Source organism: Biomphalaria glabrata, chromosome 9, assembly GCF_947242115.1.
Source record: "Biomphalaria glabrata chromosome 9, xgBioGlab47.1, whole genome shotgun sequence".
Taxonomy (NCBI): Eukaryota; Metazoa; Mollusca; class Gastropoda; family Planorbidae; genus Biomphalaria; species Biomphalaria glabrata.
The window spans coordinates 5,616,928-5,634,852 of NC_074719.1; the positions used below are offsets into that span (position 1 = coordinate 5,616,928).

At 37.2% G+C, this 17,925-nt stretch overlaps 1 protein-coding gene across 2 annotated transcripts in view; it reads left to right on the plus strand.

Moving 5' to 3' along the window:
• Positions 1–226: 226 nt before the first annotated feature.
• LOC106063610 (fez family zinc finger protein 2-like) overlaps positions 227–17,925 on the plus strand; it is a 65,826-nt gene continuing 48,127 nt past the window's right edge. The window contains exons 1-2 of one of the 2 annotated variants that reach the window (XM_056040328.1): positions 227–503; positions 3,015–3,490. In XM_056040328.1, the coding sequence (XP_055896303.1) occupies positions 3,304–3,490 (187 nt within the window). In that variant the 5' untranslated portion in view covers positions 227–503; positions 3,015–3,303. Of the gene's footprint in view, positions 504–2,950; positions 3,491–17,925 lie in introns of those variants that run through there. The other variant, XM_056040329.1, reaches the window with a different exon arrangement.

Here is a 17,925-nt window from a genome sequence, read left to right on the forward strand (position 1 = left end):
CAATCAATGCTCGGAAGCCACAGATTCACCAGGAGAAATCTTAACCACGCCTACTCGCGCGGCTAATGTCCTGAGAGGGCGGTACTACGCAAAAAAATCTCGCGCCGTGTGTCAGGCGAGAGAGGAATAGAACAAATCTTGTCGGATTTTTTTTTTTAAGGACGAAGTTGGTACGGGGGGGGGGGGGGGAATAGAGATAGGTTTCATACTTGTTTAGAAAGGGAGGGGAGCTGATTTCAGCCACACGGCAGTTGAAAAAGCTGTTATTTTGAGCGCAATACAGGGACACCGGTAGAAAGATAAACTTACTACTCTGAAGAGTAACCATGCTTTGAGTAGTTTGAGCTAGACTGAGAGTGTTGTAATTAGTGATTGATCTGGTGGGATTTCTTGTTCCGAGTGACAATTTCTTTTATTCAGGAACTTTAACCAATTTGTATTTCATTTCAAAATCTCAATTTTCAAGTGTTTCCCGACAGTGATTATTTCAAAAACAAAAAAAAGTTCGTTCTTTAAGTGTAATAAGCTTTAGTTATTGAATGATGTAATATAAAACATTATCTTATACATTGGTTAAACAGTCAACAATGTGAAATAAATAGTCTTTTATTATTATGCCCCTTTTTCATAATTTACGTTTTTGATTTGGTATTGATCAGTCTGATTAAAAGAATCAGCACAGTTAGTTATATTGTAATTTGGAAGTAATTTCTTCTTTTTTTTTAAATTATCACCCTTTTTGATAATATATTTTGTTAAATTGGTATTGATAAGTATGCATTTTTTTTTACTTAATTGAAAAGATGCAAAAGTAAATGAATACAACGGCTCTTCAGTAAGACATTTGCGCTACTTTTATAGGTTTACGGACGTAGTCCTTGGGTGGTAAAGCGCTTGGTCCTTGGTTTCTGAACCAAGTGTCTCGGGTGCGAATCTCGTTGAGGACTGGGAATTCGAGCAGGAATCTTGAGGACGCTCCTGAGTCCACCCAATTCTGAGTATCTGACATTAAGTGACATTCGCTGGGGAAAGCAAAAAGTGGTTGGTCGTTGTGCTGACCACATGGCACCCTCGCTAATTGTCGGTCATAGACACAGATGGCATTTACACCATTTGCCCTAGAGGTCTGAAAAAATGGAATATTATTTTTTTTTGTACTAGAGTTGTTAAAGAAAAAAAAGAACACGCGTCTCTAGGTATCAAAGTAAGGGCAGTTAGAACTGTTAGAGTGTTTTTTTGTAGAGAAAGTCAACCTAAAATAAAGGTTTTATTTACGAAACCAGAGACATCTCGGCTTGGAAGCCAAGCGCTTTACTACTCCGCCACCGCTCCTCTCCTCTGTGGTCGAGAGGCCAAGTGCGGTTGAACTTGGCTTGTCTTGGATACCTAGAAGGGGGCTCGAGGTTCGACACCCGACTCGGGCAGAGTTGCGTTTACTGAGCGCCTAAAGGCAGCACGGAAAACCAACTCCTAGATACCTCCCTCCCCCCACTGGTCCACAAATGAGATTGGACCTAAGCGATCTGAGCATGCTATAATGCTGAAAGTAGCGCTATATAAAAGCTATAATAATAATAATAATCTTTGTTACCGGAATTGTAAAAATTCTGAAAATTTGTCTCAAGAATCGGTCGACTTTTTTTTTTTCAACATTAAACTGGAAAAGAAATTAATATATAAGATAAAATCAAATCATTTTAAACAAGACTTTCACTGAGAGAGAAAATGATCGATAATTGATTCATTATTTATTTATAGGTCAAAATCAATTAATTATCAAATAAATCAAATAATGGCTGTCTGTTGGTCAGAAATGCGCCACGCATAATCCATATTTGTAATGGCTTGCTAGTTGCTATCCTGAACAAGTTTGTTTCTGGGTTAGAAAGTATTCATCTTCATTTGTTTGTTTGTAAACATGTTTTACATGTTTCGGATGTTCCTTCAGTAAAGTTCCTCATTCAGACCTAGTGGTCTATAGGGCAGATAATGTTCCGTCAAAGTTGAAGATTATCTACTTCCTAGTCTAAACCTCCCGCAGGACGACGGAGGAAGGCAGCGGGCAGGGTTTGAGCCTGGGACCATCGAGACAACCAAACGACAGTCCAGCGCGCGTCCAGGTAGACATACATAGTAGCTTTCTTACTCTGAAACAAACAATATTCCGCGCAATTACAATAACTCCCCCCCTCCTCTCGCGATGGCTCAGCGGTATAGCGCTTAGCTACCGAACCGAGGTCCCGGGTTCGAATCCTGCTGAAGATGGTATGTATAATTTAGGGATCTTTGGGTGCCTCTGAGTCCATCCAGCTGGACCTGATTTTAGTTGGGGAAATTAAAGGCGGTTGGTCGTTGTGCTGGCCACATGACACCCTCATAAACCTTGGGGTCACAGAAACAGATGACCTTTACATCATCTGCCCTATAGATCGCAAGGTCTAAAAGGGGAACTTTACATAATTTACTCTCACTTCCCTCCTCTTAAAACACGATCACATAGGCTACCAAAGGGCACTATAATCCCCCCCCCCCCCCCAATCAAATCCGACACTAGGTTTTATAAGCACCTATTGATGTGGTGTTGTTAATCTCAACTTTTCAGTAGGATTATATTTGGACTTGTGTTTAATTTATTTAATATCCACACCCCACGTTTCACAGATATATCTTGTGCGAGTTAAAATGTTCATAGACCTACAGTCCTGTGGGTTCTATTCACGTTATCAATGTAACTCAAGAAGTAAGCAATAATAATGGCACAATTATGCTATTCCACTGAATACGTTATATTTATTCCTAAATTAGATTACCTATTTTAGATTTGTTCCATTCCACTCTATATTAGACTTTCATGCACAATTTTTAATGCTATATAAATGCTTACATGTAGCAAGGGAAAAAAATGTTGATTAAGTATCACATTAGTATCGACTTCTTACTAATTAGCTTACACTTGGCAGCAGTCAGTCAATCAGTCAGTATTTAGCTTAAACACATTTCCATGTCTTTAAAAGGTGAACTACAAACCGAAGTGATAATATTCTGTTTTTGACGCTAAACTTTTCAATTCGACACTTAGAGTTTCAAGACTCCATCCACCGATTAACTCGTTCACTTCACAACATTTATTGCTATCTTTGGTTCTCTGCAAAACCCAGATTCTAGAGTAGACATGTGTAATGTGCAGTGACATTTTTCTATGAGGTGAAAAACTAAGTCAACTGGTTTGGATATAAACCAATACTTGGTGGGAAAAAACCCAGCTCGTGAAGACTTAGAGAAATAAAACTGGATCAACTGGACATGCCTCGGTCATTCATGATCAAGAAGGCCAACAAAAGATACTGTCGGCCCTGGGAGAACGACAACGATGACGTCACTCCCGCGCCTGATGATGATGATGATGATGCCACAGATCACCAGGAAGATGACCAGTCTCCCAATTGTCCATCAGATGATGGGTGTAGCCACAGTGGACCAGGCCATCTGGGTAAGTTACACAACATTTTTTTTTTACAAAGCTTTTATCAACTCACTCCGTCTGTCTGTCTGTCTGGTACACATTTTGTTCACGTTTCTTCTCCCACAGTTGTCATTCTCGGATCAAGTTGAAACTTTGCACAATTATTGAGTGTCCCTTACAAAACATGAATCATGTAAAAAAAAAAAAAAAAAATATTTAATTAATTAATTAATAGTGTTTGATATAGAACAAGGGGAATTAATCGTACAGTATTAAGAGATGTGGATGTAAATTTGCAATTCTCTCCCTTAAATAAGCGTTGTTTTTTTTTTTTAAAGAACATTATTTATTTTTTGCTTGTTTGTCATTGAGAGAATAAACATTTCCTCCAACACGTGTTCTATCAAGGACTGAATTATATAAAAATGAATCAAGTGGAACCAAGGCATAATTAAGTATTATGAGCATAAGTGTCCAGTGGGCAGTGTGGGTCTGTAGCTTTGACTTCCTACATGTAGTGCACGCCGGAAGCTTATTTTTTCTCTTTGACTTTAACCGCAGTTTTCCTGTTCTGAAAGCGGTGATAATAAAGAGGAATATTTAACCGACATTTCCTCCTTATTTCTCACACGACAAAATTAACATTTAGCCTCCGCAGGGTTCAGGTTCCTTTAGGGACGGACGTAAGCAAGGTTTTTCTAACTTCTAAATCACAGGTCTGCACGACGTGGCAACGAGCTATTGGTCTAAACTGCCCACAAGTTATGACGTTGCAGGTCAGTGTTCAGGCCTTCTATAAGAATAGTCTCAGATCGTGATATGATTATTTGAAACATCGACACACTTAACTCTTTCTCTCCTAACTGACGATACCAGCGTTGATTCCACCAGAATGTGGTAAATGATGACGGAGAGAAAGAGTTAAGGCCATGCCACCTAGGTTCATGATAGTTGTAATTATGACAAACGAAAATACTACTACATATAACAATTTTTATTTTTTTTTTGTTAGCGGTTCCAGAAAGAGGAAAAGCCGCTTTTAGTTTTGTGGTCTGCCTGTTTATATGCCAAAACACTAGAACTCCAATATCAGCATACTTTCGATTTTTACAAATTTCTATACAACGGCTACTTTTTTTTTTTTCTGAAAGCGCAAAGTTTAATTTTTAAAATTCACTTTGTAAGTAGCTTTTGCAAAAAAATATGCCATTTTTACAATTCTTCACTATTGATAGTAAAAAAGGAAACTATTGACAAGGGAGATAACTTTAAATGAATTTTAAACACATTTATTCAAAGTTTTTTTTTTTCTAAAATAATGTTATACAAATATGTAAATAAGAAATTAAGTATTTCTGTCACAACAGCTACTCACATTTTAAATAAAATTGTTTACTTTGATTTTAAAAGAGAACGAATCCATTTACTTTGTATATTAGTCAAATTAACAATTAAATAGGAGGATTTCTTATTATACAATAGAGACTCAGGATATATATTGCAAATGGTAGCTAAAGACAAACGTATGTATATTAAAACCATGAATGAGACATTGGCCCTTTGCGAAACAACTACATAAATTAGATAATCATAAAATAACATCAGTTAGTAACTATCATTACATGAATATTTACAATGTAATAACACATTAATAAATCTCCGTATCGCTTGGTATCATGTCTTCAGTTGGACTAACAATGCAATAGAATCGGCAACACCTTCAACATGCACTTACGGATTGTCTATTGTATCGACGGATATAGGGCTATAGTTGTTGATAGCTTCTGATACTTATGCATAAAACAATGAAACTTGTTTTTTACCTGATTGAGTGGACCACTTTGGGGGGGGGGGGGTCGACATTGAGTTTGTGTTTTGTTTTACTGTTTAGGATGTTCAGAATTTAAAATTTTTCAAGAGCCCAAACCTCATATAGGGCGGCGTGGGATGGAGGCGGGCTGGGTTCAAAAGCTGGACCTTCGAGACTGTAGTCCAGAGTTCATACCACACTACCAGGCAGCAGCCATTCATCCATATTTTTGAATTCACGTGTCATAAAAAAACAAAACTCTCCGAAACAACAGCTATTAACTATAGTGGATTCTCATCTGGTCTTTGATTACGTTTTTGAAATTTTTTAGATCGGGTTTACGTTGGTTGTACAATAAATTAAAGTAATAGAGAAAAAAAAAAGAGAAATCGATTTGAAGATATAAAAGAACCTAAAAAAAAACATAGGGTGTGGTTAAGCTCTTGAATCTGGAGTCCTGGGTTCGAATCTCGGTGAAGACTGGGATTATGAATTTCGGGATTTTTAGGGTGCCGCTGAGTCCACCTAACTGTAATGAGTACCTGACTTTAGTAGGGGAAAGTAAAGGCGGTTGGTCGTTGTGCTGACCACACGAAACCCTGCTCGTTAACGATGGGCATAGAAATAGATGACCTTAACATTATCTGCCCCTAAAGATCGCAAAGTCTGAAAGGGAAACGTTACTTACCTCCCTTTAACTCTTTCTCTCCTAACTGACGATACCAACGTTGATTGCATCAGAACGTGTTAAATAATAACGGAAAGAGTTAAAATCAAAATAGAGTCTGAAAAGTTTTTCTACTTGCTTGTTTTCAGCTCAACCATAAGACACAGACTTTAAAGCCTCTTATCAGATGTGCATATTTCGTAAAGAAAAGAAAAAAAAAGTTTAAAAAATAAAAAATAAGTAGAAAGAATATTGGAACTGATTTTGGAATAAACAAAAACACACTCAAACTCAAAGTTGGCCCCTCGAAGTGGTCCACTCAGGCAGGTAAAAAAAACAACAACACGTTTCATTTTTTTAAGCATAAGTATCAGAACCTATCAACAATTTAGAGGACGCCATGTTAAAGGTGTAGTCAGCTAATAATACGATTTTCTTTTCGCTATAAACAAACAAACACATTTTTTTTTCATACAGTAGTAGAATGTTTGTCAAATGTTTTACATGTTCCGGATGTTCCTTCAGAGTTGAAGATAGTTTACTTCCTAGTCCAAACCTCCCGCAGGACGACGGGGGATGGGAGCGGGCAGGGTTTGAACCCGGGACTATCGATAAGTCCCAACGACAGTCCAGCGCGCAAACCGCACGACCAGGCAGCAAATGTGTATTCGCTTCTTAGAATGTATAGCGCAACTACACTTCCGTATTGTCATTTCTTTACACCAGATACACCATGATAATTCCACCTAGAATTGAGTTTAAAAAAAAAAGAGTTATGTTTTTTTCTATAACTAATATATAAGCAAATTTATAAAATTAACAATTAAATCAGGTATATGTTTTACTATTCAGCTAATGGTTGTTTCACTTTGTAAAATAATGTAGGCAGAGACCATATGGTGAATGCTACTAGGAGAAACTAATTAGATCTATCTTTCATTCACTTTGCAACGTGGTACATCGGTTGATGGCTCTTGCCTGAAGTGGAGCATACCATGCAGGGTCACCCCCCGGGCCATTAATTCGGACTTTGTGTTGAAATCAAACCCGCATAGATATAAAGTTTTATTTTTTCCCCTCATGGAAGCTAACGGGCAAGTCCTGTAACTCTTCAGTGTCCCCTGGTGATGCTAAGAGGGAGATAACTCTCACATCTACGTTTGAATAAATTCATTTTTAAAAACTGTATGGGCGCCCAGTCTAATGTCTCTAATGCCTGAGATGTGGGCGAGCACTTCACACTCTCACAAGACTTTAAAAATGCGTCGAACACGGCCAAATATCATCTTTAATCAAGCCATGCTCAGCTTGTAACCATTAAGTTAAAAGTATAACATGATCGCTTTGGTACTAATAGCCAGCTGGTCTGATGAAACGGATTAAGACCTATTGAACATAGATCTATTTCGATATTTGAGGATTCGGATTCTAACAAGAAGCTGATTCGATTAACCGGATTCGACTATTTAAGTCAATACAAGCTACACAAGTGACCTACTAACCTATCGAGTTATATCAAGACAGAATCAAGACAGTTCCAATGTTGAGGAATTTGTGCGTTTATGGAATGATGAAATAGTTTGTAACCTCTAGGGGCGGAGCTTGCTGATATGAATCACGTGACTGAATATTTAAAACATAAAAAGGAATTGCTTGAGACTGATGAAGAAAGTAAAAAAATTTTTTTTTACTGCTATTAAATATTTCCCACAAATCCAGGATTCCATCCTATCACAAGGTCTCAATACCTACACAAACTCATACATAAATAGCAGAATGTTACTAAATTCCTTGACTATTTCCTTCCAGAACATTCCTATAGTTAGAGCTTTTAAAAAAAAATGCTATCCGTCCTTCTTAAAAGCTGCGATTGCTTCAATGACATTCTTATTACAAATGCTAGGACTAATTCGTACAAGTGCTCCTTCTTCCCTAGTACCATTAGAGCATGGAATGGGTGGCCGGAATCAACCTGGAAAACAAACTTCTTCTTCTTCGTTCTCATTGTTATGTTGGAGTGTTCAGATGACTAGACCAATACATGAGATGAACTGCGCAGTGGTTTCCAAATCAGGGAGCTCTCCATATAGTTTTCTTTCTATTGGGGTGATTTGGGGCCAATGTCTTATACGGGCCTCTTGGTAAAGAGAGCAGTTTTGGAGGACGTGGTCGTCATTCTCTGGTGATACTCCACATGGGCAGATTTCACTGGCTCTTCACATGGCTAGATTGACACATGAAATTCGTTGGACGTAATTATCTTCTCTTTTGAAGTAACGTCTGTAGTCTATAAGATAAGCTAATGCTAAAGTTGAGAGAATTATTGTGATAGATCAACGCACAAGGGGATAACAGATAGAAATAGGCGCTACGATAACTCACTTAGAAATAAGCTCTATGTTAACTCACTTAGAAATAAGCTCTACGATAACTCACTTATCTTATCTTATCTTATATAATACAGACGTTGCTTCAAAAAAGAAGATGATTACGACCTACGCGTCATGCATTTAGGTCAATATAGACTCTACGATAATTAACTTAGAAATAGGCTCTCGATAATTCACTTAGAAATATACTCTATGATAATTCATTTAGAAATCTATGAAAAATCACTTAGAAATTTATGATAACTCACTTAGAAATATACTCTATGATAATTCATATAGAAATCTATGAAAAATCACTTAGAAATTTATGATAACTCACTTAGAAATATACTCTATGATAATTCATTTAGAAATCTATGAAAAATCACTTAGAAATTTATGATAACTCACTTAGAAATATACTCGTTGACAACTTAATTAGAAATAGACTCGATGAAAATTCATTTAGAAATCTATGATAATTCACTTAGAAATCTAGGATAACTCACTTAGAAATCTATGATAACTAATTTAGAAATCTATGGTAACTCACTTAGAAATAGACTCGATGATAACTCACTTAGAAATAGGCTCTAAGGCAACTCACTGAGTGGCATTAAAAAAATGGTGGATGAAGCATTATACAAATGTTTAGTAAACATAATTTGTTTCAAGTTGTACAGTTAGTTTATAGACACTCCCATTGGATGTTAATGCCCTGGTCCGCTGCACAGTTTAAAATAAATTGCATTCATACAATGCGATCTAGATGATCAGGGCCGGTCCTACAGGTTGCGGGGCCCTATGCGAAACTGTTTGCGCGGGGCCTAATTTGGGTTGTAATAATAAGTGAAAGTTAAGATTTTGTATTAGAAAATAAATTCGTCTTTGCATTTTATTCATACTTTACTAAGTTAAAAATCACTGTCAAATTAACTTTACGAGCCATCTACAGTAGAATTTAAGTCATTGGTTAATACGTATGACTAAATGCATGACGCAAAGGACGTAATCATCTTCTTTTATGAAGTAACGTCTGTATTATATAAGATAAGATAAGATAAGATAGTAGTTTTCCATCAAAAAGTCTATAAACATTCAGATCTGCCTTTTAGATTTACTATCGACTCGCAAAATATCGCTTTTGTTGTTTTTTTTTTATATAAGAGGTCGAGATAGATTTAGATCTATATTTGTATGCTAATGACTATTGAAGTAAATTAAGTGTTTGAAGTTCTTGTTTTGGTTAAAATTCAGCTTATTTTTACATTTTTATTGAATGAAGGCTGACAATGCCTTTTTTTTTTTTTTAATCGCGAGTAGGATTGGCGTTTTCCATATTGAATGACACATCAAAATGACAATTTTGTCTGTTTTAAGATTTGCATCAGTTTTCAGAAGATTTTAATAATCTCATGACATTTTCATGACTTTTTCTTATATTTTATACTTTCAGGAGAATTCCAGGAACCCTTTAATAATAAGTTAAAATGGTTTAATTTAATAATTTACAACTAGAATTCGCATCGCCTATGAAAGTGCGGGGCCCACTGCAGCAGCCGCATAGGTTGCAGTGGCCTAAGACCGGCCCTGTAGATGATGTACCGGTCAACTGTGTCTATGATCGACGGTTAACGTGAGTGTCATGTGGCCTGCGCAAAGGCCAACAGTTTTACTTTCCCCAACTAATGTCAGGTACATTAGAGTTGGGTGGACTCATGGGAACCCTTACAATCCCCAAATTTAAATACCCAGTTTTCACCGAGATTCGAAATCGGGACCCTTCGGTTCGGAAGCTAAGCGCTTCACCACTCAGCCACCACACCTCCTGGCTGCACAGTTTACATAGGCGTATCCATTCCTGGACAGTGCAATACAGAAATATCTACATCAAAAAAAATTCTCCTCCCTCCCTCCATGTCTCCAACTCCTCTACTCACTCGCCTCTTCCTTTCTACCCTCCATGTTAATTAATCCATTTAGTTTGTACATTTTGTGTTTCCATGTGGTATGCGTAGCAGCCTACATCATTCTATGTTGATCACTCGCTCTTCATCTACGTCAGTGGTAACTGAAGTCGTAAATGTTGCTACCTAATTAAGATGTCGTTACAGCCAGCGGGCTACCCACATTGCTAACGGCGACTTGAGTTCGGTGTTGCAGTGGTAACTACACCGTGGTTGTCTATGACCGTAACTCTCTCTTTGAATGTGACGCACAAAGGATGGTTGGTATGTCTGTCTTTGTAATGTATGTGTGTGTGTGTGTTTGTGTGTCGAAGTGCGGGTGGATGTTTGGCCCATTGGCGTTGCAATGCTAAAGGACTAGAAGACAAAACAGACAATTTTTTACTTTTAAACTATCAAATACAAATTATGCAAATGACTTATCCCCTTTGCACTTTTGTGTGTGTACCGGTATGTGTGTGTGCGTGTGTGTGTGTGTGTGAGAGAGAGAGAGAGAGAGAGATAGAGAGAGAGAGAGAGAGAGAGAGAGTAGGCTATTCATTTATTCTGTATTACTTCCTTTTCGAAATGAAATCTAGTTGTTGAGTGTATTGAGTATGAAAAGTCGGAGCTGTAGAGGCTAGTGAGTGAAATTCAGTAGAAAAGAGAAGAATGAAGATAGAGAGAGGGATAGATAGCAGGGCCGGCCTTAGGCATAAGCAAACAAGGCAGCCGCCTAGGGCATCTGATAGGCGGAGGCATGAAACAAGACTTTTAAAGAATTTTTTTTTTTTAAGAGAAGAAATTGCGAAACTTGTCCACAAAGTTCTTTTTGGAGTACACTAGGTTTTTAACAAATTGCGTGATTTTATTTTGTTTTTCTATTTCATTTGGGGGCCACCATATTCACTTCGCCTCGGGCCTCCAATAATCTAAGGAGCGAAGAAGAGTGGGTTTGACAAAGTTGCTGCGTCTTTATGTTCGTTGGTATTATTTGTATACTGTTTACATTTGTCTATTTGGCACACTTGTTCTTTGTGGCAAAACAAAACTTGTTCAATTGCTAGAACAGTACTTAGTTTTTCCTCTTCCAGGTTAGTAATAACGACAGACTCAATGCATAAAAACAAAAACCTCGAACCATATGAAGTCATGTATAGTGAGTTTTTTTTTTTTCTTAACTGATAATTATAAATTGTATCATTATGGGGCATCGGAATCTGGAAAAATCTGTCTTAATTGAAACAAGATTACAAAGAGAGTTTGTGTTCAACATCAACTCAGGTGCGGCCCCCGAAAGTCCACCTATGGTATAATAATATTTATTCTTCATAACACTTTTTATTCATTTGATAAAATAACATGCAAGAATGTTATAAAACTATTTATTATTTAATTTGCAGAATTTTAATTTGTCCTCCGCCTATTTTAAAATGTTAACAGCAAATATTTTTAAAAGGGTGTAACTTTATGACATATTCTATTTTAAAAAGATCCCTATCAAAAGGAAGAAAAAATAGTAGCCGTTGCAACAGAAGTTTTAAAGTTGCAAAATATCATGAAATTGAATTTTCAATATCTTTTCTAGTGTTTGAGATCAAAGCTTGTCAGACGGACGGACGAAAGTACAGACAGACCACCCAAAGTATTATTGGCTTTTGCCATTTTTTCGGGGCCGTTAAAAATGTGTCACATTTCTATGTTTTTGTGTTTGCGTTAAGTTGCACGTGAATTTTGGAGTTTGCCGAATTCATTTCTGAATTATCTATAGGTAACATCAATTCTAGCTTAGTGTTCCCACTTGCCTGCTTCCCCCCCGCCCCCCCCCCCCAAATTTTTCTAGGGATAATTGCAAACTTACAATCAATTTGTACATTATGTTGATTACAAATAGCTTAGGGCCTTATCAAATCTAAATCCGGTCCTGGGTGTTTGCACATGACCAAGTAAAAATGTTGAGCACCCAAATTCATGAAATAAAGCCATTTCCTGTTAGTTTCCATTACAAAAAAATCAGTGATGCACAAACTATGGCTCGCGGTCTATATCCGATCCGTTACGCGATGCTATTTGCTCGCTCTAGACTCCAAATTTCAGTACAAAATGAAGCCTAAGAAAATTAGTTCCAAAGCTCTTAACTTTTTTTCAGTGAATCGCCCTGTTACATTGGTGTCAGAATTTGTCTCCCCCCCCCCCCCTTTCTAGGTTCTAAAGGATTGAGCATCACTGACCTAAATTGAGAGCGATAAAATCGCCCCTCTCTCCTATCGTTCTCTTTAACATATCTCTTCTGACTTTACCGATCTCCACGTAATAACGCCCTATTGTATAAAAATAAAAGTGTATCTCTATGACAACCTGTCTAATGGACCGTGAAGTCTTATAATGGAACACATACATTTGTTCCATCTTCCTCTAGAAATTATTGAAATGATTCTACACAAAAATCCGACGAAACGAATCCCTCGGTCTGAATTATCTTAACAATTTGTTAGGAGGCCGAAAAGAGACAAAGAGAATACATGATTTCTTAAGAGAAGATGTAATTGAAATGCTATTTCCCCGACTTAACTTTTGGATCAATAATGATAGGAAGAGCTTGATGCAAAGAAAAATTACGTGTGAATAGCAGACGAGAGGCAGAAATAAACACGGTTACATTTGAATAGACATCTCAGCCTCATTGTGAATTTAAAAAGGAAAAAAATAAAAGAAGAGAAGGGTAGAGAAAGGAAGCAGTGTTTTGAATCAGGGAGAGACCAGTGATTGGACACTTCTGCTTACAAATCGACCATTGTCTACGGGAACAGAGCATAACGTGACATTTCCTACAACATTTACTTTCCAATAGAGAGATCTAGGTCTCAGCAGCCAGCAGACGTCTACGGAGCACTTCCCGCCAAGTCCTTGCACGGACGGTGTAATAAAACAAACTATCAAAATTTCATGAAAATCTTTCTAAAAAATTGATGCTCGCCGGAAAATATTGACGAAACGAAAAAAAAAATACTGACAATAAAAAGACTAAATATTTTTTTCCCCTTTTCTTGTTAAGATTTTTTTAGTAGAATTTTTTTGTTAGCTATCGACTCAAAGAAATAAATAAAAGGGTTTGGGGAAAGAGGGGGATTCTTTGAGTGAAAAATCGAATGTTCGATCTGAGATTGGTCTGGAGTTATGGTTCCTTGCCGTGCTTGGCTAAGCCGAACAGATTTCAAAGTGTTGAATAATAGATGACTGCACTTCTGAACACAACCTTTTTTTGAATTGTTTCGCTCCCAAAACAGGCCATTAGTTTTTAGAAAACAAAAGCAAGGCTAAAAGGTTGGGTTGACTTGAGGGAAGACACACACACACACAAATAGAAGGGAGAGAATCAAGTTTTAAAAAATGTGATTGCGTGGAGACGTAAATTAATGAAGTTAAAACAATCGCAATGTCTGGAGGATAGAGGATTTTCATAATGGCTTATCCGGATCCGGATGCATTGAGAAGCTACGTTATTGTAAAAGCATATAATCACAGACCTATATATATTATATCTAGACTGGACATGGAAATCTTTTAACACTACAAAAAATGTCGTGAAAAACTTTTTAAAAAGGCGTTGTTTTGTAAGGTAGCCATAAGGAGTAAAGTTGTTCTTTTCAACACTAACCTATGTAACATATAATTTAATGTTTAGATCTAGATCTTGTCATTAAACATCAAATATAAGAGCGCTATCGTCTCATAATTATTATTTTGCAATTTTTTGATACATGAAAACAAAATCAATCTATTTAAATATACATAAGATGACTAAAATCAATAGACGTGAATTATTTCGATCTAGGATCTGTGTGTGTTATCGTAATGGAAACTAACAGGAAATGGCTTTATGTCATGAATTTGCGTGAAAATATAGGTCTGTGATTAATACATAACAATATATATATATATATATATATATATATATATATATATATATATATATATATATATATATATATATATATTCCTTTTCGCTTGTATAAATGAACAATTTTGGCATCTTTAAAGTCTTGTGGTATTGACTCTTTTTCCCACATAATTAAAAAGAGCTTATGAAGTCTTTCAATCAAGGCTAATCCACCTTTTTTGTAGACCTCTGCGGGAATGGAGTCAGCTCCTGGGGCTTTTCCGCTTGCGAGCTGTTGAATGGCAAGATCGGTTTCCTTTAGCGTAGGTGGGTCATCCATTTTTTCATTTATTGGTACTTGCTGTAGCCTGTCTATGGCCGCTTCATTTATGATGGAAGGTGTATTGAGAACCTTTTCGAAGTGCTCTGCCCAGCGTTTTAGGATTTCTTCCTTATCTGTCAATAGGATTGTCCCATCAGCATTTAATAGAGGGGATGAGCCTGACTGAGCGATGGGCAGGTCACGTCTACAGAATGGAAGACCACCGCATCCCAAAACGACTCTTGTATGGCCAACTAAGCGAAGGAAAGCGCTCGCAAGGTGGGCAAAGAAAGCGCTTCAGGGACACCCTCAAAGCTTCTCTGAAGGCGTTCAGCATAGACCCTGGCACCTGGGAGACAGAGGCACACGACAGAGCATCATGGCGTCACGCTGTGAAAACTGGCGCACATGTTGCTGAGGAAAAAAGAACAACGCAGGCAGAAGAAAAACGCCAGAAAAGAAAAGCAAGACAAACGACACTAGCTCCAGCTGGAATAACCTGCCCAGTGTGCAGCCGAACATTCCGGGCTCACATAGGTCTCACCAGCCACATGAGGAGGCATAAAACCCCAGTGCAAAGCCCTCAGCCCCCTGGATGACAAAGTGGTCATCATCGAACCACGATGGACGAACTATATATATATATATATATATATATATATATATATATATATATATATATATATATATATATATATATATATATATATATATATATATAGGTCAGTGAGTTGATCACTCGCGGATAAGAATTTGTTTCCGTTGTCCAGTCTAGATATAATATATATAGGTCTGTGCATATAATACAATGGTGTGCACTATGTAGTACCTGCAGAAACAAATTTATTTTATTTTCTTGAAGAATATTTAAAATTATTTCGTAGGCCCGTTTAAGACACTGGCCCCAAAACACCCCAATAGAAAGAAAACTATATGGAGAGCTCCCTGATTTGGAAACCACTGCGCAGTTCATCTCATGTATTGGTCTAGTCATCTGAACGCTCCAACATAACAATGAGAATGAAGAAGATTATTATTTCCTAGGCAACAGTAAACACAAAGTAGAGCGTTCTCCGTTTATTTTTACCTCTTCCACTTTTTCATTTTCTTTCGTTTTCTTTAGTTACCATTATATCTCCACCACATTTCTCAAATCGCTTCTTCTTCTTCTTCTATTATTTTTTTTTTTTTGTTTTGTTTTGCTTGAAAGAGCAGATAACTGTGATGAATTAACATAAGCCTGAAAACCCTTTTTTTTATATTTACGCGGTCGGATTGACTGCATTGAAATAGTTTTGTAAATGCCAAAAGACAAACTTGTAACAGCTTATATCCACTCACTCTGTTTGTCTGGTAAAAAATGTTTTTACACAAGCATTCTCGTAATAAGTTGAAACTTAGCACAAATATTTATTGGCATAGTTGAGACATGAATCAGTCATTAAAAAAAATTGTCAATTAACTACTGGTAATTAATTATTTTGTTTCATACCGACAAGGAAAGTTAAGCCTTCATCATTCAAAGATATGCCTAAATATGTAGGGTTTGGTCCCTTAGATAATCGTTCCCGTTATTTTGCAACACACCTTTTCGGATCAAGTTAAAACTTTCCACAATTATTATTATTATGATTATTTTTTTGTAGCCTACAAAATATAAATCAATTTAAAAATTAATCAATTAGTCAATAAATTATTGGTAATATTGTTATAAATGAAATTATATATTGAAAAAAGGAATACATTCTACACTATTGAGAGATATACAAAAACTGTGTTTTCCCTCTTAGATAAGACTTGTTTTATTTTATTTTAAGAATTTTTTTTACAATTTTGCTTGTTGACACAACTTAAGTCATTATTATTTATCAGACCAAGGCTCTAGTTTTGCACTAGACTACTTACTGAGCCTCCATTTGCAGCTGGCACTAGAACTCAACAAACCAAAGACGTATCGTGACCAAATGTAAACCACTGTGACAGCCTAGGTTAACAGAGAAATTATAATTCGCCTTTTTAATTTAATGCGAAAAAAAAAAAGCATGAATGGAAGTTATTAAACTAAGTGTCAACCATCAAGAATGTATTTTTTTAAGTAAGACATATGATTGACCTAAGTTGTGATTGTATCAGTGGCGTAGCTAGGGTGGGGGAGAGGGGTGGGTCCAGTTAAAAAATCTCCCCGGGCCCCCACTTAAGCCCCCCAAAAGAGAGTCCGAAATGTGTTATGACATTAAATATTACGCCATTATCTCATGTTATGATGTCGAATGTCAAAGTGCAGACATGGATGTCAAGTGCCAGGGCCACTAAATCTTTGCACACGCCACTGGATTTTGGTAAAACCACCTGACCATGCATTAAAAATACAGTTACTTCCCTTCCTTTCATTTTTAATTTCTGCCAACACATTCGCGAACACCAGATACACACGCACACACACACCAGAAAGACTCAGAAACACATTTGCATACACGTTAGTGGGCAGACGATCCACGCGTCAACCTGTTGCACTGCTCACCTTTGCACAACACACAAAAACCAACAACAACACATCTGTATTAGTGTGAAGTATTGAACAAAGCGGGGGTGTAGATGGTATGCATCATTGGGAGAGGAGGAGAAGAAGAGCGAAAGAGAGAGAGAGAGAAAGTAAAAGACGGACAAAAAAAGAGAGAGTAAAAGAGAAACAAAGAATGTAAAGAGATTGAGAGAGAGAGATGAATTGGAACATCATGAGGTGGCCTTTTTTTATTTGCTGATCGTAAAAAGATTGAGGGAAAGGGGGAGTTGTGGCGCCATTTTCAGAAGCCGCTATAAGGCGCTTAAGCTCATAGGGGCAATAATGAGTGATCAAAGAGACATAGGGGCTCCAGTCGAGAAACAATTGGCCTGTTATTGAATAAATGTCAACACGGGTCAGTGCGTTGAGGTGGATAACTACACTTTTCAACATTACAGTTATTTCCCTTAGATCTCCAAGCAAATGCACATTTTGAATATTGTGTAATACACAGAATACATAGAGCAAAAAAAAAATGACGCCAGTATTTACTTACTTACTTAGGTTCTTCCCGCGCTGTTCGGTGCATTGGGTGTCAAGCTGTCTCCACAAAGATCTGTCACTGATATTGTCTGAAGCGTCTTGCCACTTGGTGTCCACTGCTCTGAGGTCCTCCACTGCTCTGAGGTCCTCCACTGCTCTGAGGTCCTCCATAAAAGGACGTCCCTGTTTCCGCGTGGCATGCGTAGTTTATTCATAGGAGGACATGTCCCCCAAACCTCATGCGCCGCTCGGTCACAACCTCATGAAGTGCTCGACTCCCAGTTCAACATAGGATTTCTTTGTTTGAGACCCGATCTCTTTAACTGACTCCGAATTATATAATCCAAATGGCTAAGACGGATTTTAGGAGTCACAGACGCCAGTACAATATTATGCAAACTGCCATTCACCCTTTTAACTTT